Source organism: Lipophrys pholis (genome assembly GCF_963383615.2).
Source record: "Lipophrys pholis genome assembly, chromosome: 13".
Classification (NCBI taxonomy): Eukaryota; Metazoa; Chordata; class Actinopteri; order Blenniiformes; family Blenniidae; genus Lipophrys; species Lipophrys pholis.
Window position 1 is genome coordinate 13,942,493 of NC_137632.1, and position 19,519 is coordinate 13,962,011.

The window sequence follows — 19,519 nt, forward strand, 5'->3', positions numbered from 1 at the left end:
ATTTTTTTTTTAGTTGATGAGGTGAATTACATATTTCCATGTAGGTGCTTCATACCAATGTTGACACACATTATGATGTGTTTTCTTATCAATATGTCTCCTGATGATTTAGCGACAATATGTATGAGCAGTGGTCCTTCGCTTCATGTGAGAGTTTCCATGTTTTTCTTTCTGAGAAAAGATTTGTCAACCTCAGTTATTTAAAATTTCAGAAATACAAAAAAAAAATAAAGTCAATCAAGTCGACCAGCTCTGCTACATCTATCCATTGACAAATGCCTGTTAAAGTGGTTTTTATATTGTGGGGCACCACAGAGCATTATCTTGGTCACGTTTTTAATTTTTGAGAAGAAATCATGATTAAAAAAAAGAAACAAGTTAAGGGTAAGCGTTTATTATTTTACTGATTCGTAACGGTTATGACAGTTGCACACTATATATAAAGACTGTATAGCATCTGAGAAGGATTATGCTTTCTATTGCCAATGGATCCAAACAACCATTAACTGTAATTATTACATGGAGTGAGACCAAACATGTGCTGCATAAGAGTTGAGGAGTGTAGTGTGCTCATTCTCCCATACTTTAAAAACATCCGACTTTTAACATTTGTTTTAGTTGCTTTTCTTAAGTTATATCTGTGCTGAGCCAAACATGTTGTCAATCTGTCTCTGTGAGAATCAGAACAATGACTCAGAGACATGGATCGCGTGTTAAAAGCAAACAAACTTATCAGTCATTCCAAAGACGAGTTCTCACCATGTGCAATTTTTAACTGGTGTCTTTTTTCACTCATTGTATACAGCATGGTTATTTTGAAACACATGCTTTCATTTAATACGACCTACCCCGGATCTGAACACCTCTACACTCATTTCGATTCACGCTTTTCTTTTCTTTTTTTTTGTGTGTCAAATGTGAATTTCATGTCACTGCATCATATTTGTTTCTCTTGCACTATTTATTCTGTATACAAATGTCATTCCAGTGGGTCAATAAACTGTGTTTTCATAAATTGCTGCTTCGATTTTTTTATTTTTATTTTATAATGTGTCATATCGTCATTGTAATTCTGAAAGAGGAGATTGTGCTGAGAGGTGCAAATTACTGCATTGTAGGGGAGGATTTCCCGGAGCTCCTCATATGAAACAGGTCGTTTTTATCGTCTCCATCACACTCTGGCCTTAACTGACATGAGTCATCTCTGCTCTGCGGCGGACTTTGAGTACGTCTGTGAGAGTCCGTTAGACGGAGGAAGTAAAGCTGTAACCCAGATGCTTGTAGAAGTGCAGAGATGAGTCAACGCTGAGAGATGGGTTAACAGATTTCATGTCATGTAGGGAAAGGCCACACGGTGCCACTTACCTGCAGTTCTGATGAAAACTGTCACACGTATTTGCAAGAAAGCGGCGAAATCAGTTATGCTACAAGCATTTCCTTTAGAATGCTTTTCCTGTAATGAGATGCTAAAGGGAACCGAGGCGATCTCAGCACCTTGGGCAGCTCACGGTCCATCACAATATAAACACAGAGTGACAGACGACCACACGCACTCACATTCACACTTACAATCAGTTTAGACTCATCAATTTATATCGAAACCATTGTGATCAACCAAATAATGGCATTTGTGTAACTGTTGTATAACAGCAATTCAGACGAAAGGAGTTAAAACTGCGAAGAATACTGTTCTGTACTTAATGCAACAAGAATGTGGATGGGGGGATTTGCCCCGTCTGGTGAAATGGGATATCTGTGTTCCAGACGGTCCCATGGTTTGTTGGGTACTGCTGCGGGTCAGTGGGGCAGAATAGATTGCTGTGAAGCAATCTGTTAGTCAAGGAGCCTTTGAACTGAGTTCCGACATCACACTGGAGTGAAATGCTTATTTTCTTATAGAAGAGAGTGTGTGAATTGATTTAAGTTGTGCAGATGTCAAAGACGGTACTTAACATTTACCCAGATAAAACAACTTTTGAGAGCAGAGGGAGAGAGTGTGTGTGTGTGTGAGTGTTCAGTTTTCTTTATCGCATCAGCTATTGTTTTCCTCCCGGCCTGCTGCCCGTGTGGGTGTGTGTGTGCGTTCGTGTGTTTTCTTTTGATCCAAGCATGTCTGCTGCCTTCAGCCCAGTGACCCATGCTGTCTGTTTGGGGAGCGTGACATTGGCCCCGAGCTAAATCAGCCTTTTGTCTGTCCTCATAAGAAAAGTGTCCTTGCTTGACAGAACACAGGATTCGGGCTGAAGCTTTGCCCAACTGAGAAACCAGAGCGAGAGAGGCTGGAAGCAGGTGCCGATGGAGGAAAACAAGTGGCACTTTCTCATGCATTGCTGATCTTTGACCAGGGACGTGAATAAGAAAGTACCTGTTTGGCGGGGAATTAAACACTCCATGTATGTTTCTTTTCAAGGCGGCGGATCAGCACTTCTCAAGAAACAGAAGGGAAAAAAAAAAAGCTGAAAGAGGTGAACAGGAAACGAGGTATGTGAGGCTGTAATCTGCTGAAGCAGGTCCACCACAACCATCACATGATGTGGATTTCCGCCTTCACGCACTCTTCTACGCTTCTGGCTGCACAGCAGGGCAGGGCCCCACAGCCACCGAGGAGCTGCTGCAGCAGGTCATGACGCTGCTTTGAGGACTACTCTACCATGCAGTCCACCATGAATTTCGATGGACTTCCACGCCAGGGCAGCCAAGACAATTGCTCTCTGGATAACACTCTGAGGAAGAAAGCCTCTCTGTGGTACCGACGCTCGCTGAGGGGGATCAGTGAGCGACAGCGGCAGACCACCAGCTCCCTGGCCCGGGGGTGCAAGGTGAGACAGCCACTCAAGTGAAGTACATGAACAAAACAAATGCCGTGCAAACGACGTTGCACTTATGTTGAACATCTTTCAACGGCTGACGAATTGAGATGAGACATAAGGTTTTAATGGAAAAGTGAGTTTTTAATGAGACGTTCACTGATTCACCCAGAAATAACACAGCAGCTTCACTTCACCTGTTTAAACGATTGAAACCATTTCTTTTCATTTTCACAGTAATGTAATAACAGCATCACCCCCACTTTAAAAAAAAAAAAGAAACATCAGAAGTATTATATAGATTTACAAGCTAAAATAAATAGATGATGTATTTTCTTCTGAAGAGGAACTCAAGTGTTTCTTCTTTTTTGCAGCCCAGGCAGACTCGCTCAAACTCCCTGGTCGATTACACCGACCCACAAAGGTAAACATGTCACATTTCATCGACAGTTTCTGATCATGGATTTCACTTTTAACCTTTAAGTTGTTGTTCTGCATTTTGGATCAACTTCCCTCTCACGTTTTAATTTTTTAACTACATGTACCTTTAATCTCTTTTTGCTCCAGGACAACAATTGTACTGGAAAAACAAGACAATGAAACATTTGGATTTGAAATTCAGGTAAGCCAATAACCGTTTTATCACATTATTATCATCAGAATTATTGCATCAAGTAGAGATGCAATCTCCTAAAACAAGGATAATGTGGAAAGGTTTTTTTGTTTTAACAGCTTCTCCGACTTTCAAGCATTATTTATAATGATAATCCACTAAATATATTCTGTAATTTCCATTACCATGACCTTAAAGCTAAAACTTTAAAATGACTAAAACAAGAAGGGGTTAAAATATGTCAGTTTATTAGTAATACATTTAAACTTATAAGGAAATTTCAGTGTTTCAATATGGGAAAACTGAACTTTTCATTACTTTCAAATGTTTTAGACACACCTGTACATATTAATGAGGCTCATCCCGTCTTCACAGACCTTTAAGATGACAAGTTCTGGCAAAGTGTTCACAAGTCTGTCTTTTTGCAGACGTACGGCCTGCAGTTGAAAAGCAGCTCTGCAGTGGAGATGTGCACGTTTGTGTGCAAGGTGCAGGAGGACAGCGTGGCAGAGAGTGCTGGCCTCATAACAGGTGAACTAACCACATCCCCTCCAACCTGACAGGCCTCATATAGAGCCGGTGCTCAACCTCGACCTGCTTTAAAAAGAGCGACAGAAATATGACTTAACACTGCACATGAAAACACACGAATAGTAATAACCGAATAGCTGACTTCTGGTTGCATCCTCGTCCATCGCAGGCGATGTCATCGTGACCATCAACGGGGTCAGCACTGAAGGCTCATCCCATCAGCGCATAGTTGATCTGATCAGAGAATCAACCAACAGTCTGAAGTGAGTGACTGCCGCGATGGCACTCTACTTTGTCATGCCGGAGTGTGTGTTACAACAGTGTTATTGTGTGTTTCCAGGCTGGAGACTGTGTGTGGAAATATAGTGAAGCAGATCGAGCTGGAGAAGAGGATGGCCCTGCTTAAGGTGTGTGTTCTCATTTCAGTGTTTTGTCAGCTCATCGTGGAACATGTTTTTTTTTTTTTTGTTTGTAAACTGCTTACAAACACAAGGACAAATATAACAGCAAAAAATGGCACACTGAAGTTAATTAAAGGTTGACTTGTGTATCTGTGAAATAACAGCACTGTGTGATGTTTTACGGTGTTAAAGACTTCCCAGGTTAATGCTCTCGCTGCACGAGACAAAAAAAAAAAAGAAATGTCATGAAGTATAACTCTGTTGTCTGTCACGCACACAGAAGTCACTACGTGAGAAATTGATGGAGCTTCAAGCGCTTACATTACAGGAAAAGCGCCTGGTGCTGGGTGAGTTGTGCTCAGCTGTCAGACCACAGCACTTCCTTTCTCACAGCCTTTCTCGTTTTGAAAGTTTATGCCGCTGCTGATGTGAACCGAAGTGTAAACTCAACACCATTTAGTTTCTGGTGGTGTTCCTCTGAGAAATGGCATGACGAAGTTCCTGTTTCAGAATTCTTTTTGGATGATGAACCATCAGTGACTTGGTTGTGTGTTTTGTTTTGGTTTTTAGGTAACCTAAATGAGAGCATCTCCACAGACTCGTCACCCAGCCTGAGCTCCCTGATGAGCCGCTGTGGCCAGCGTTTCTCCAGCGACAGCAGCTGCAGGAGTGCGATGACGGACGACAGTGACCATGCCAGCGTGTTCGGGGACGTGAGCTCGCCCGGCCCCTGCAGTGCAGCCAGCACCGCAGACGACAGCTGCTTCTTCACCAGAGACTTCTCCACGCGTGGCAGCTCGGGGAAGTGCTCCTCCAGCTCCAGCTACCTTCACCAGGCCCTCAGCTGCTCCAGCAGCTCCAGTCTGGCCGGCAGCAGCAGCTCCCTCTCTCCTTCCTGGGAGGAAACGAGGATCTCGTCCCTGTTTGGGACTCTCCCTAGGAAAAGCAGGAGAGGCAACGTACGCAAACACATCCTGAAATTAATCCCTGGACTTCAGCGATCGCTTGAAGAGGAGGAGATCGGAACAAACACTCAGTGACACGTGTTTCGTCTCTTTGAAGCTGAGGGCTACCAAACAGTTTCCAAACCTCCCAAAAAGTTGGAGAAAGGCACCAAACTTTTTTTTTTTCTTTTACAAAACCTTTTGAATGGTTTGCCTCTATTAAAGTTGACCACGGCGTTTGACTCAGTACTTGGCCTTGAGGCACAAAAGCATTATGAAAATGAACGTGTCTTGAATGAATGTAAAACACAGCAGATTGTAAAGTATTACTGATGAAATCATGATGACTACAGACTTGAATATATTTTCCTTCCTTAATATCTTACTCATAGTGTGATTAGCATTAACGACAGGAGGTTGACCTACAGCAAATGCGTGCATGTTGTACACTTTGAGCTTTCCTTCTGCAGCGAAGCAGAGATGTAAGCAGCCTTCAGGTCACGTTCAGGTGCTCAAAACCAGACCTCGAAACCATAGATAGGGCTGCTCAGCTCAAAACAGGATGTGGGTGGGAAAGTAGTGCTTTCGTCTTCAAGAATATTTTCAGATGATCTGCAGCTGAGCTTTAGTGCTCATACAACCTTAGAATTGTGTGTTTTACCTTCATATAGCGAGGAAAACCAGCGTTGTAAATAATGCGCATTTTATTTTCCATTTTGCAATCAACATGAAACTTTATGTATGAAACAGGCTTATAAAAAAATAAACTTGTAAACTTTGATGGCCGTGCCTGTGTTTTGATCCGTGCTACAGTGAGTCACAGATGTTGGGTCTAAAGTTACACAATTTCACTCGAGAAACACAACTTGAGATACACTTACAATTTCTGCTAATCAAACATGCGGGCATTTACTCTAATCGACACAATTTTTTAAGAAACACATTTAAAGTCAACAGAAAAAAACTGTTTCCTGTAAAAAGTCTCACTTCTTTGGTTTCCTGTTGCTTCTGTGGACTTCCACCCACACACACACACGCACGCACGCACGCACGCACACACACGCACACGCACAAGTCCTGTACAAGTGAGCTCCAGAAGATTATGATGAATTCAGTTTTATTGCACATGTGTACAATTCAGAATGATGCACTTAATCTTGATGCAGCACACATGAATAAAATCTCATCAATGAAAATATCAAAACAACTCAGTGAACTTATGGCGATGGAAAAGTATTCATTCATTCTAAGTATTCATTACCGGTGAGCTTTGTGTATATGCGATACTGTACATGCATCAGCTATTAGAAGACATAAATAAAAGGGGTCATGCCACGGTGAAATGTAACAAACATAATGTGTAAGCACTCTGGTTGGCACTCTTGACTCAGAGCTATGCAATTCCATAGTACGCACAGTATTGTCCGAGGCTGATGGGTGCTCAGCCTCGGACAATAAAACACTGTGAGTCATCAAAGCTGCACAAAGTCATTAGCCGCCCCCGGTGCCCTCCCAAGACAACATTGAATCCAAAGGACCTGACGCACGCTGAACCCCATCTATTTGAACTGCTGCCATCAGGCAGATGCTACAGATCTTTGAAAACATCCAGAAGTAACTCAAAGGTGATGTTCCAGGGCATTCTGTAACTTTTGTGAATGCTGTATCAGCAGCTCCGGTATGCCCAGGCCTTAAAGACTTTATGTTCTTAAAACTCACGACATAACACAATGTTCTCCTCAGTACTTGTGCAAAACCTTTACAGGTTGGAGCAAACAAAAGCAGTAGGGGAATGTTAATCCCGACCGAAAAAATGTAGCAGAAAGCAGAGATTTGAAAACGAGCACAAGCGCTCCATATGCAAATGCCAAAGTCACAATGACCCCTTGTTAGTTGTACAATAAAATCTCTGTTCTTCACTGATTCTACACAAACAGATTTACGTTGCGCTCTGGAGAACAGTCCACAGCCTGATTTCGTACTATTTACTGAAAACGAAGGATGGAGTCTTTCTCAGCCGTTTGACAATGGGGAAGGAAACATGCTGGAAGCAGAACCATTTCTAACATTCGGGTCAAGATAAGACAGATGGAGACGAGCGCAATCCCTCCAGATGCCTCCAAACGCACAGCAGAAGAGGACGATGCTCTGGCTTTTCAGGTAATGGAGATCATTGATGGGATCACATGTGGAGCCGGTCAAACACCAGAGGAGCCCGAGGAGAAAGACTTGTGGTCACTGGAGGAAGGAGACGACTCTGTGTTCTACAGCGACGAGGAGCAGGCTCACCAGGACCTACGAGATGCAGCACTGCCAACTTTTGGTGCCAACGGGTGTCGACGTCTCACCAACAGCGTGGCAGAGGATGAACCTGCTCAGGCGATGGAGGGAGCCGACGCTGCCGAAACAAAGTCTGGGATGGAGAAAGAAACCATACAACAGGTGATGTGGACTGAGGAGATGCAAAGAAAGCTTGAAGCACCAAAAACTGCAGGAGTGATCTCAGCGGTTGTAAAGGGAGGTATTGAGTCAGATGGAAGCCGTGGAGAATCAAACAACACAAGACGACCTGGGCAAAAAGGTAAGACGAGTGTAGTTTTATTACTGTGCAAAATTATTTTTTTTTTATTTCACTTCGATGTGATTTAAAGCAGCAGATTCTTCTTTGTATCTTTTCAGTGAATCAACAAGTTGAAGAGGACGTACAAGAGACGCAGACACCAGAGCATGACGCCTTCGATGTGTCTAATACACAAAGTCATGAGAGGCTGAATGGAGAGGCAAACAACAGGCAGCTTGAGAGCGACCCAGATTGCGAGCAGGACCACGACTTCCACGCCGGGTTTCATCACAACCACGGTCCGGGTTATTTCACTCTGCCTCTGATGAAGAAAGCAGCTCCCGGCGTCAGCCACCAGAAAACCTTCAACCACCTGAGCTCCTCCAAATACAGCACCACGTCTTACCGCAGGATCCGCCGAGGGAACACCCGGCAGAGGATAGAGGAGTTTGAGTTCATAATGAAGGGTCAATGACAAGTGGGGGGGTTTTGGAAGTCCTCACACACGGACGTGATCTATAACTTCAACAATAATAATACACTTCACTTCACAATCCCACAGTATCAAAACAGTTTGAAATGAGGACTTGTTTCTCTTGACTAATGTCTCATTCACTGACGTACTGTAATTTGTTTTGTGAAGCATTCAATATGCAAATATTTGAGTAACAAAGTAACTGAATATGAAGAAATGTATGTAGCACTTCAGATGTTTGCTATCAGAGATGACGTATGTACACCACCTCAGAAGGGACCGATATTATCAAGTGATTACTATATAATATATATTTACAACTCTAAATGGTTGGGGGAAAACAAACTTTTAAATAAAACCACATTGTTCAATCTTATCTTTGCAATTTTATTATTCTTTTATCAATTTTCTCTCAAAAAACAGACACACATCATTGACAACTGAACATACAAAAAAAAGAGCAAATAAACACAGCACAGCATAATTGAGTGTTCTGAACCAATACTTCCCTCTAGTGACAAACCAAAAAACAAAATAGAAAATGGTACAATTGTATCATTTTCACAACATTGCAGCATTTTAAACCAGAGAAGCTATAGGGCTACTATAGCAGTAAAATAACTTCTGTATGGGTAAAGTTATTTGTCTTTGTAATGAGAACTGTGGGGACTCCGACTTGTGCATACACAAGTTTTTAAATGGGAAACAAAAACTCTGGAGTGCTTTTGAATGTGAATAAAACACAAACGTGACACTAGTCTCCTGCTGCAAAATAACTTTATGCAGAACTCAGACATATCACAGCCCAGGTGAGCAGTCTGACAAGAGTGAGCCTGCCAGACTACAATGAGGGCAAACAAAATACCTTAAACTATCAAATTTCCACTGGCAGGAAATGCAGTTGGTCAGGTTGTGGGCCTGCACAGATCACAATATGGACAAACCAAACACATGCATATTTGTCATTTTTGTTTACACATGAACTTCCCGTATGCACACATATACTGTATCTCATAATGGAAGTACATACTCACAAATATTCAATAGGGACACAAACATCAATACGCATTTACAAAAGGAAGACAAATCACTCACACAGCTCTCCATACGTGCACACACGGGACATTTTGCTACTATTTCAGCCCCGTGAGAAGCAGCCATTTCACCCAAAGGTTGTGAAAAAACACCAAATACACAACATCCTGAAAAGCAAATGTACCCAAAAATATGATATGTTTCAAAAAAAACAGCGAGCAGGTTAAGCCCATTAGACGCCTTTTAGTGTTTCCCTGCCTCTGTAAAGCACTTTTAGTTACCCTGCATCTGAACGGTACCAGTATGTATAAAATCACAGGCTTATTCATGTGTTTGTCTGCATATGTTGCAGACATTGAGGGGAGTCGTCATCCAAAGGGAAGTCCACAGCTCATGAAAGATCCTCACAGAAAGAAACTCTAAAAGTTTCACAATGCGACAAGGTCCCAGTGCAAACCTTCCCAAAAAGAAAAAATATTTGGACTTCTTTGGCATTAAAATCCCTCGCCGTCTACTTTCTTATAACGGTGAACCAAACGTTACTCCTCCTCTCCCTGTGCAGTCGCTTTTGTGTGGCTGGAACACAGACCAAATAAACTGTGTTGGGCAACCAGAGTTCCAGAAGTATGTGTTCCGACACATAAATCTGGTTTGTAGGGTCATCACCGAGCATAGTAGTGTGTGAACTGCCACTTTTGGAAAAGGTTGTTGGCGTCACAGGCGCGGAGATGAAGAGCTTGACCCTCAAGTTTGCCTTCCAGGCACATTCCACGGAGGACCTCTGCCGAGAAGTGCTCCGCCTTGACAAAGACAAAGCAGGAGACGTAATTAGGCAAGAAAGTTGTGTTTGCATTGGAACTTAGGCGGATCCACCCTGTGTGGCGTTTCACCAGGGTTTTCGAAAAAAGCAGATTTGTGAATCGAGGAAAGACACTGAAAAAGTTAACCTACGAGAGATGAGACGGAGGATTTGTGTAACCAGCGCTGTTCATTCTTGGCGTTGTCACACGGCTGCAAAGCGAAGTTGTTGCTCTGGACTTGTGGGGCAATGCACAGCTCGTGGTGCCGAATGTTCCTCACCCAGGTGTAATTAAAGTGCTGAGTCTGAATACCACAGAAAGCCAGAATGACCAACAAACAGAAACAGTCTCCTCCCTAGACTCGTTTATTGTGGCTGGAGTCCTGTCTCCACTTCTCGCTGCATTTGTCTCCCCATAATTGCGACTGTCGCGACAATATAATTGCACAATACCTGCAATGCTTTCTTCAAAGAATTGCAATTCTTTAGTTTCTTTTCTGCAAAGCCTACCTGTTTGCTGAGATCACATGTCTCAAATGACAGAGAATCGCTCTGCAGCGCGAGGCATTTTCTTAACCCTCGGTTGTAGACCTGCGGAGGAGACGAGGAAACACCTCAACAGAACTGAAAGCGAAACGCTGCAAACATTAGTGTGCTAATCCGGGGAGGCACAGAACGGTCCTTATTGCAGTTTTCATTACTTCACTGAATCCAAGCAGCGCTATCACAGGCTTTAATGAACAGTGATTCTTTGTTCAGAAGGGGGAACAACTAGAGCCTGTGTTTGGGTAGATTTTGTAAAAGTTTTCTTAGTAGACAAATGTAAGCTTTATAGTGTTGGTGTAAAAAAAAGAAAAAGAAAAAAAGAAGCAGGCAAGTAAAGCTATAAACAAACAAATGGCTCCACATTGTCAAGCATCCACGTACCAGGCCGCCAGCTTTCGCTAAAGGAGCATTCATGTCTGGATACACGTTGTCCAGGTACCACTTGAAGCTCTGGCACTTCAGCCGCTTCCTCAGCCCGATCTGGTCTGTCAGGTTGCCAATGTCGATGACCTTTTTATTCAGCAGGTGGGTGTAACCGTGGCCATAGAAAAGGTCCTTGTACTCATCAAGCCAAACCTCCGCCACCCGTGCCAGATTGCGCTCCACTGTCTTCTGCCTGTCTTTGGGGAATTTATAGGGATTCTGTCCCCGGAAAATGTGTCCCACCCGGGAGCAGGGGATGATTTCGATTTCACCTCCGCACATCCAGATCTGGTAAAACAGTGGATTCGTAACTGAAAGTGAAGGTCGACGAAGCTTCCAAGATGATAAATATTAAAGAGAGGAAACGCACCTTAAAGGAAATCTCCATGTTCTCTCCACCCCAAACGTCCAGGCCGGGATCATAGGAACCGAGCTCGAAAAAGTACTTTTTGTCTATAGAGAAAAGACCTCCAGCCATAACCGGACATCTGCAAGATTATAACAAAATACAAGAAATAAAATAGGAAAATAACCACTAACACACCCAGAAACTTCACAATTAATAAAATATAAAGATGTACATAAGAATGACAAATGTATAATATTTGAACGCTTCAGACTTTTTGGACACTGAATGAAAAATATGTTGTGTTATTTTGTAAACTGAAAGCGAATAACCAATATCCATAATTGCAAACGTAATTGTAAACCTTTTGGATCATTGTAAATAATGCAATGAAATGGCAGCTCGCAGGAAGTTAAGACAAGAAGATGTGAAAAAACAATAAAGACCTGATGAAGGCGATGCGTAAAAACAGGTGTGGAAGTTGATATACTGACGGTACACTGAGGATTGTGTCTGACAGACATAAAAATAACATGCATGGTGGATATAATGACACAATATTAGGTGGTCTGATTTATAAATCACTGTATTGATTTGCAACGACCAAAAGTAATTGGATTCTTTACAATTGCATGTGAATGCACCATATTGGAAAGGAAGAGGTCATTTAGCAGAGATGGTTACTATTACAGTGCTGAGAGGCATTTACCCAGTTGGGATTAATAAAGTATCCTTTCTTTCATTCTTTTTATGTCACACTATTTAACTGTACCTCTTCAATATGTGTGTTAATCTTCCTTAACAACACTTCCAACGCCACGTTGAACTTAATTTTGCTCTTGCGGACACTCAGTGCTCCATTCAGTCGTTCCACGGTTCAGACAAACGATAACAAACACAAAAGCCTCATTTAAATGCTCTGATGTGCACCTGTTGTCAGCCAGGCTCCTATTTTTAGCTGATCCTCGGCTAAACACGCACTAACCGAAAGTGTTATTGTGAGCATGCAATTCAGCCGCTCAATGAATGAGATCCTACTTGTACAAAACACACACGCACATTCAAGTGCGGTTGATCACTTGTTGTTGTGATGGCTCAAGGGTAGAGAGTGGAGGCGCAGGATTTCATCGACGTGTCATACCGGCCTCGGGGCAGAACGTCAAACAGGTGGCGAGCTCGTTTTGGAGGAGTGTTTTGAGGATGAAAAACGGCGAGGGACTCACTTGATGGGATCTGTATCTTTCATTTTGTTCTTCTTAATGTAGTCCGCAGGTACGGGGCTCCAGCCAAACACCAGGGGCCATTTGAAAATACCTCGTTGAAAGTTGTCAACCAGCATGTAACTGTTGACGAGGAGCCAAAACAGAAGTCACAACGTCAAAATGACATACTGCTTTGCTTCTGTTGCACTGAACATTCAACAACACTTAAGAAAAAAAAACAAAACAACTATGTTGTTTGAATTAGTCACCTCATGTCCTTATCACTGATGACTTCTATAACTGGACAGGGCACCTTCCTGCGATCCAGATAGACCCTCTCCAGCAGCGGCTCCAGCCAGCCCACGTTACATTCAACATGGGAGTCCAGGAAGGTGAGAACCTCGCCTGCATTAAACAAACAGTTATTCAGTCGACTTCACCCAAGAGCTCTGAATGGAACGTTTACTGAATGCATGTAAACATATGAAGGTGAAGCTGTCAAGTGCCTCAGCTTTTCCTGTATTCATCCGTCTGTCACCAGAACACCTTAAGCGACGTCTGAGCGTGTCACCTTATGACTGTTTGCTAAGATTGAGTTTCACCTCACCCACCCATTGCTGCTTCCTCCGGCGCCCCACACTGTCTTTTCCTGTCAATTACATCCTCATCATCTGTGTTCTCAAAACAAAACTTTCTTCCTGCTGCCCCCTCGCCCTCGAACAACCAAACCCTTCATGTGGCGGCCATTTTATCTAAGACAAGATGAATCCCACAGGAGAGGAGTTAATCATATGAATTTGATAAAAAAAATAAAATAAAAAAAAATCAAAACTGCCTCCATAGGTAAACATAATCCCACAACAATCAAAATGTGGATTGTTAAATATTCGTTCTCTACCGTCCAAATCTTTACTTGTAAGTGATTTGATAATAAATCACAATTTTGATTTATTTACCCTCTCTGAAACCTGGTTAAAAAGAGATGAATATCTCAGCCTAAATGAAGCAACTCCCACCACTCATGTTTATCATCATATCCCTCGAGAAACTGGACGAGGAGCAGCATCTATTTATAACTCTAGTCTTCTTATTGATCCCAGAACTAAAACTAACCAGAAATCCTTTGAAAGTCTCACCCTGAATCTCTGAATGACTGTGACCAGAAAACTCAGCAGCCAGTTTTACTTGTCGTAGTGTACCGACCTCCTGGACCAAACTCTGGTCAAAGTTACTAATGATCTTCTCATGGCCTCAGACAAAGGACTGGTCTCTGTTCTGGTCCTGTTAGACCTAAGAGCTGAATTTAATACGATTGATCATAACATCCATTCAGTCCAGGCTTAAGTTAAACATGGAGTTCCACAGGGTTCTGTCTTAGGTCCTACACTTTTCACTTCAAACATGGTTCCTGTGGGGAATATTATTAAAAAACACTTCATTAACTTCCATTGTTGTGCAGATGACACACAAATCTTTTTTTTATCTATGAAACCAGATGACACTAATCAACTTTCCAAACTAGAAGCTTGTCTTGAAGACATAAAGGCTTGGATGAGACGTAATTTCCTGCTTCTGAAATCGGATGAAACTGAAATTATTATATTTGGCCCAAAACATCTGAGAGAGAAATGAGCTAATGATATAGTAACACTAGATGGTATTACTTTGACCTCCAGTACCACTGTGAGGAACCTGGGAGTTATTTTTGACCAGGATTCATCTTTCAACTCCCACATTAAACAAATCTGCAGGACTGCCTTTTTTCACCTTCGTAATACTTCCAAAATTAGAAACATGCTGACTCACAGTGATGCTGAAAAACTAATCCACGCATTTGTTACTTCAAGAGTAGACAATTGTAACTCCCTATTATCAGGGTGTCTAAATAACTGCTTAAAAAGTCTTCAATTGATTCAAAATGCTGCAGCGAGGGTCCTGACAAGAACCAGCATCAGAGATCACATCACTCCAATACTAACCTCTCTTCATCAGCTCCCTGTTAAATCTAGAATCGGATTTAAAATCCTCCTCCTAACTTATAAAGCTCTTAACAACCAGGCCCCATCATATCTTAAAGAACTGTTTGTCCCATATCTCCCCAGAAGAACACTTGGTTCTCAGAGTGCTGGCTTACTGGAGGTTCCTAGGTTTTCTAAAAGTAGAATGGGAGGCAGAGCTTTCAGGTTTTTGGCTCCTCTTATGTGGAACCAGATCCCAGTTTCAGTTAGGGAGACTGAAACAGTCTCTACTTTTCAAGCCAGGCTCAAGACTTTTCTATTTGTACGTCACTAACATCCTGTCTCTCTCCACCTTCTCTTTGTATCTTCCTGCAGGATCTCTGACCAGTAAAACTGGAAGTTTGAGATCTGTCTGTCGTTCCCTCATAAAGTCTGCAGGAAGTAGATTAGCATGCGGTTTGTTGCTATCTGTCTGTCCTATGATGTTCTCTCCTTCCAACTGACCCAACCATAAACCAGGACAGCAGAACAGCTGCAACGTTTGAGTCTAGTTCTGCAAAGATTTCTTCCAAAGGAGATTTTATGCTGAATCTGGACCTTCTCAAGTGGGATTGTTTTTCTTTTCTTTTCGTTAAAGTGGCATGGAATCTTGTATTTGCACTATATATATATATATATATATATATATATATATATATATAAGATAAACTAAATCAAGATTTCATCATGCCTATGGTGTACTCCTGCATTATACTTAAATGGTTATGAATCTTTAAAAGCTACATCAGTACAACTATGTTTTAATCTAAAAAAACAAACCAAAAAAAAACATTATCTCATGCTTGTGTGCAAATATTAACTCCAAACTGTTTCAGGGTTAAACCACTTTAACCTTGTTATCATATCTGCGTGTATGTTCTTTATTATCGTCAGTAGCTTGCAAGGACAAAGGCAGAAAAACAAGATGGACGATACATGTACTTTTACGCAGGGCACATACAGCTCCTGTTCACATGAATTCGAGGAGCAAGGCAGGATATGCCATTTGGGTTTGTACAGCAAGGCAAACATACATAAAGAACTAACAAGACACCATATATCCAATAATATCTCAGTATCATATCAAACTTTACAGATGTATTATTTTTCAGTGGCTGACATGAGGTCCTATGCTTGCGGTTTGTCCGATCATATGAAGACATGACGGTTGATGATTTCTCCTACATGCAACTTCTTTCGATTTTCTCTAAATAAAACTTTCACCGCTACTATGAAAATGTTTTTTTTGGAGAAGAGAAACCTGTGATGGCTTACCTTTGGCCACAGCAGCTCCAGCAAGCCGGGCCCTGATCAGGCCCTGACGCTCCTTCAGCCGAATGATTCGCACTTTGGGAAACTGAGACATGTAGTCGTCCAGCTGCTTCTTCAAATAGTCTGTCAGAGCAGAAACCACACATCAAGTGACTAAAAGCTCATTTCAGTGAAAGGATACAAAAAAAAAAAAAAAAAAAAGAAGAAAAGAATTGCCATCATTTCAAAAAAGAATGGAGAAAACAGTTTGAAGAGTGAGAATAAGCACATTTCAACATAACAGGGTTGAGTTGCCTATAATGAAGGTATGATGAAGAATACTGCCGAGTCTCGCTTTCAAAAGGAGGAGAATTAGATCACACTGTGGACTAATTTGGAGATGATGTAGTAAATATGATCGCTGACACAAATATAAACATATACCTATTGTAAACTTCATTCAGCTGGACTGCGTTATAAAACGCAATCAAGGAAAATGGGTGACAGTGGTATAGTAATTAGTGCTTTTGCCTGTGCATGAGTGTGAGCTATATGTGGGCGCTAAGGTTTACTCCCAAAGTCAGACAACACTCATTTTAAATGAATTGGCGACATAACTGTGAATGACAGTGTTTCTGTCTCTGTGCTCGTGACCTGTGCTGCGAACATCCTGCCTTCACTCAGTCAGCCCGGATTAGGTGCAGTACGCCACAACCTTCAGTCAACTGAAAAGTCAAGCAGACTGCACCTCTGCTTAAACCTTCCTATTCATAATAGGGATCACATATTGTCTACTCATCTTTGAAATATCAGACAAGTCTTTCAACCACTTCATCTTGTAATAACTGATTAGATATAGAATTCTTTACATGGCACAAGAGTTAGTAATGAGGCCTGGCAACCTACATGTAGTAACAGAAGTTAAGTCATGACACCACTGAGGCTTTAAAGGAGCTCTGCGTCACCTCATCTGCTTGTGAAACATAAAGGACATGATTACCTTTGGTGCTGAAATCATCCACCAAAATAATCTCTTTGAGGAGGTTTGGCGGAGACCTATTGAGCACACTGTGCACGGAGCGGAGCAGCGTGGACCACACTTCATCCACGAAACAGAAAATCACACTGGTGGATGGGAGGTCGTCGTGGATCAGACTTTGTGCGCACCTGCAAGCAGCAACAGAAACAGCAAGTCAGCTTTGCAGAGAAAAGAGGGGATGGGGAGGTGACGTGCTTAAGAACAAGAAGGAGACTCACTTCCGAGGCCTGGTGTCTGGAATGGCACGGTCCACTGGGATCTTGTCACTGAGGTAGACATTAAAATGGCCCTCGTTCCACCTCTTCTCCACCTCTGAATTCTCGTGATTGGCAACAACTGCTGCCTGACCAAACTGGCCCACTGCTTTAGGATCTCGAGGGGAGTTTGTGGCATCCAGAGACAGCACCTTGTGAACATCCGACTTTCTGACAGCAATGGTGCTCACTCTGGACTTACCCTCTGCCGGTTGATTGACAGCAGGCTTCAGTCCTTTATCTGCACCAAGATTGTTCTTGTCCGTCACCTTCACTTGCATCTGTGCCACTTTTTCATTTACCTCCTTCACATCCTGGTTAGATAATTGATGAGGTGTTGTTTGTGCAAGGTGTGACTTGATGGCCTTCGGCTGGATCTCGCTCTTAACGTCTTTAACTTTTTCATTTGGTTTTGAATCCACCTTATCCACAGCTTTATGTGCAGCAGGCAGAGTTTTAACAGCTACTTTCTGTGTGACCTCAGCCCCTACTGCATTTACATTTAGGTTTACCGCTTCTTTCTTTGCAGGACTGTTCTGCTTTGGTGCATTATCATTTTGATGGGCAGCTGCATTGCCCAGTTTCAGATCTACAAATTTGGAGTGGTTACTTTTGGCAAGATAAAGAGATTTGTGCTGCTCGTCCTTTACCCTCTGACCCTGCTCCTCACCTTTGTGTCTGTAAACTTGGAATAGATCGTCCTTTGGCCTGCGTGGGGCTTTCTGAGTACCAGGTAAGTCCGCCACCCTGCGCACCGGGTGTGTGAAGCTCCTCCTCGGGTGCAGGGCCTGCATGGACTCCTTCTTGTAAAACTCCCTCTCTCTGATGAGACGCTCCTTCAGCTGCTGGCCGCTCACGTCGCTCAGAGAAATGCGGAGTGCAGCCATGTCAAACAGCAGCCAGATGATAGACGCAACAAACACAAAGGCGAGCACCCGACCACTGCCCCGCAAGTACTTTCTAACCTTCATTTTCTTTTTTTTAACGTGGCACGAGGAGAAACTCGAACACAAAAGTCTTAATAGTGAAAGAGCTCCTTGAGACTTTCCTGGTCCTTGGAGAAGTTAGCTGCCTGCGTGGCATGCTACAATATGAACCGGAGAGCGCTCAGCTGTCAGTCACGAACCTGGAGCGGTTACCTGAAGGAACGGTACCGTACCGCGTCGCTCCCGTCAAGTCCAACCGTCTGTACACATTATCGTGTTTCGTCCCGGAGAATTCAATCAAAAAACTCTTCCCCGCGTCGGAGAAACTTGCCCCAAAAAACTTCCAGCGTCGTGGCAACTCCAGAACTTTGACTTTAGCGTACTCTCAGATTCGTATGAGGACGTAGCAGCCGACGTACGCCGAGAGAGTGACGTGATTGGACAAGACGAGCTGGACACGAGTCAGCACGACACCGAAGCTAACACGCGCACGGCCCCAGCGGAGGAAACCGAAGAGAGGCGGAAAGAGACGAGAGAGTCGAAGAGTGACGGAGAGAGACGGAAAGAGCCGAGCCGAAAGAGCTGCGGGAGGAGGAGTCAACATGCACTTAGGTAGAATTATATATACAGTGTATATAGGAGAAGGAAAATAAAACATATAGAATTTCAGTCGGAATAAAATTCGTATAAGCAAGGGCATCTTTTTTTAATTACTTTTTCTAATAAGCAAATGCTGTAAAATTTGTGTAGTAATATGCATAATTCTTATCAGAACTGTTTTGCCTGAGGGTCTAAAGTGGGATTACCACAAGATTTGAGAGATTGAGTGGTTAGTTATGCATCATATCATCAATCGTCCCGCCTTTATTTATCATAATACTTATTTGAACAATAATACCTTGATTGGCAGCTTGCTGCTGGCAGTGCAAATAATCCCCCCATATTTTATGTTGCTTTTTCAATTTTTGAGTGGGTTGCAGTGGGGTGGAGGAGAGTTAGGAAGCTACGGCTGATCCCAGCTGCATGGGGGAAGGGTACACCCTTGACATGGTCACTGGTCCATTGCAGCGCAGCACTGCACACATTCACATCTACAGGGAATTTAGAGTCACAAATTACCTTAAATCTATGTTTCTGGAATGTGGGAGGAAACGAAAGTTCCTAAATGCACAGGGAGAACATACAAATCCTGCCCTGAAAGGGCCAAATCATGGACCAGAGTGCCATGACCACCACATCATTGCACTGGTAACCACCTCCTTCAGGCCCTTCCTGTTCACCACTGTTCAGCTTGATGGCCGCAAAGGGCAGCAATAGGTCAGAGGCCACTACATGGCTGACTGATAGAACTTGAATGAACAGGGAATTAG

At 42.8% G+C, this 19,519-nt stretch overlaps 3 protein-coding genes across 3 annotated transcripts; 2 read left to right on the top strand and 1 right to left on the bottom strand.

The window, feature by feature from the left end:
* The first annotated feature begins 2,226 nt into the window (after positions 1 to 2,226).
* cytip (cytohesin 1 interacting protein) lies at positions 2,227 to 6,077 on the top strand. The gene is made up of 8 exons (XM_080478499.1): positions 2,227 to 2,819; positions 3,182 to 3,231; positions 3,375 to 3,429; positions 3,849 to 3,951; positions 4,121 to 4,214; positions 4,292 to 4,358; positions 4,633 to 4,699; positions 4,923 to 6,077. Exons 1-8 carry the CDS (start codon positions 2,652 to 2,654, stop codon positions 5,390 to 5,392), a joined length of 1,074 nt encoding a protein of 357 aa, XP_080334625.1. The 5' UTR covers positions 2,227 to 2,651; the 3' UTR covers positions 5,393 to 6,077.
* A 1,022-nt stretch (positions 6,078 to 7,099) lies between these two features.
* Positions 7,100 to 9,087, top strand: ermn (ermin). The gene is made up of 2 exons (XM_080478277.1): positions 7,100 to 7,877; positions 7,976 to 9,087. The coding sequence occupies exons 1-2, from the start codon at positions 7,385 to 7,387 to the stop codon at positions 8,329 to 8,331; spliced, it is 849 nt and encodes a 282-aa protein (XP_080334403.1). The 5' UTR covers positions 7,100 to 7,384; the 3' UTR covers positions 8,332 to 9,087.
* Positions 9,088 to 9,091: 4 nt separating this feature from the next.
* galnt5 (polypeptide N-acetylgalactosaminyltransferase 5) lies at positions 9,092 to 18,561 on the bottom strand. Its single transcript, XM_080478276.1, has 10 exons — positions 17,188 to 18,561; positions 16,931 to 17,097; positions 15,955 to 16,074; positions 12,952 to 13,087; positions 12,704 to 12,823; positions 11,505 to 11,622; positions 11,093 to 11,422; positions 10,676 to 10,756; positions 10,318 to 10,470; positions 9,092 to 10,166 (listed from the first exon to the last, which is right to left on the bottom strand). Exons 1-10 carry the CDS (start codon positions 18,192 to 18,194, stop codon positions 10,029 to 10,031), a joined length of 2,370 nt encoding a protein of 789 aa, XP_080334402.1. The 5' UTR covers positions 18,195 to 18,561; the 3' UTR covers positions 9,092 to 10,028.
* Between the last annotated feature and the right edge of the window lie 958 nt (positions 18,562 to 19,519).

Coding starts and splice junctions, on each gene's coding strand:
- cytip (XM_080478499.1), top strand. CDS start 2,652: ATGCAGTCCACCATGAATTTCGATGGACTTCCACGCCAGGGCAGCCAA. Junction 3,430..3,848: donor CATTTGGATTTGAAATTCAG/GTAAGCCAATAA, acceptor GTCTTTTTGCAG/ACGTACGGCCTGCAGTTGAA. Junction 4,700..4,922: donor GGAAAAGCGCCTGGTGCTGG/GTGAGTTGTGCT, acceptor TTTGGTTTTTAG/GTAACCTAAATGAGAGCATC.
- ermn (XM_080478277.1), top strand. CDS start 7,385: ATGGAGACGAGCGCAATCCCTCCAGATGCCTCCAAACGCACAGCAGAA. Junction 7,878..7,975: donor AAGACGACCTGGGCAAAAAG/GTAAGACGAGTG, acceptor GTATCTTTTCAG/TGAATCAACAAGTTGAAGAG.
- galnt5 (XM_080478276.1), bottom strand. CDS start 18,194: ATGAAGGTTAGAAAGTACTTGCGGGGCAGTGGTCGGGTGCTCGCCTTT. Junction 11,423..11,504: donor ACATGGAGATTTCCTTTAAG/GTGCGTTTCCTC, acceptor CTGTTTTACCAG/ATCTGGATGTGCGGAGGTGA. Junction 10,167..10,317: donor AATCCTCCGTCTCATCTCTC/GTAGGTTAACTT, acceptor GTCTTTGTCAAG/GCGGAGCACTTCTCGGCAGA.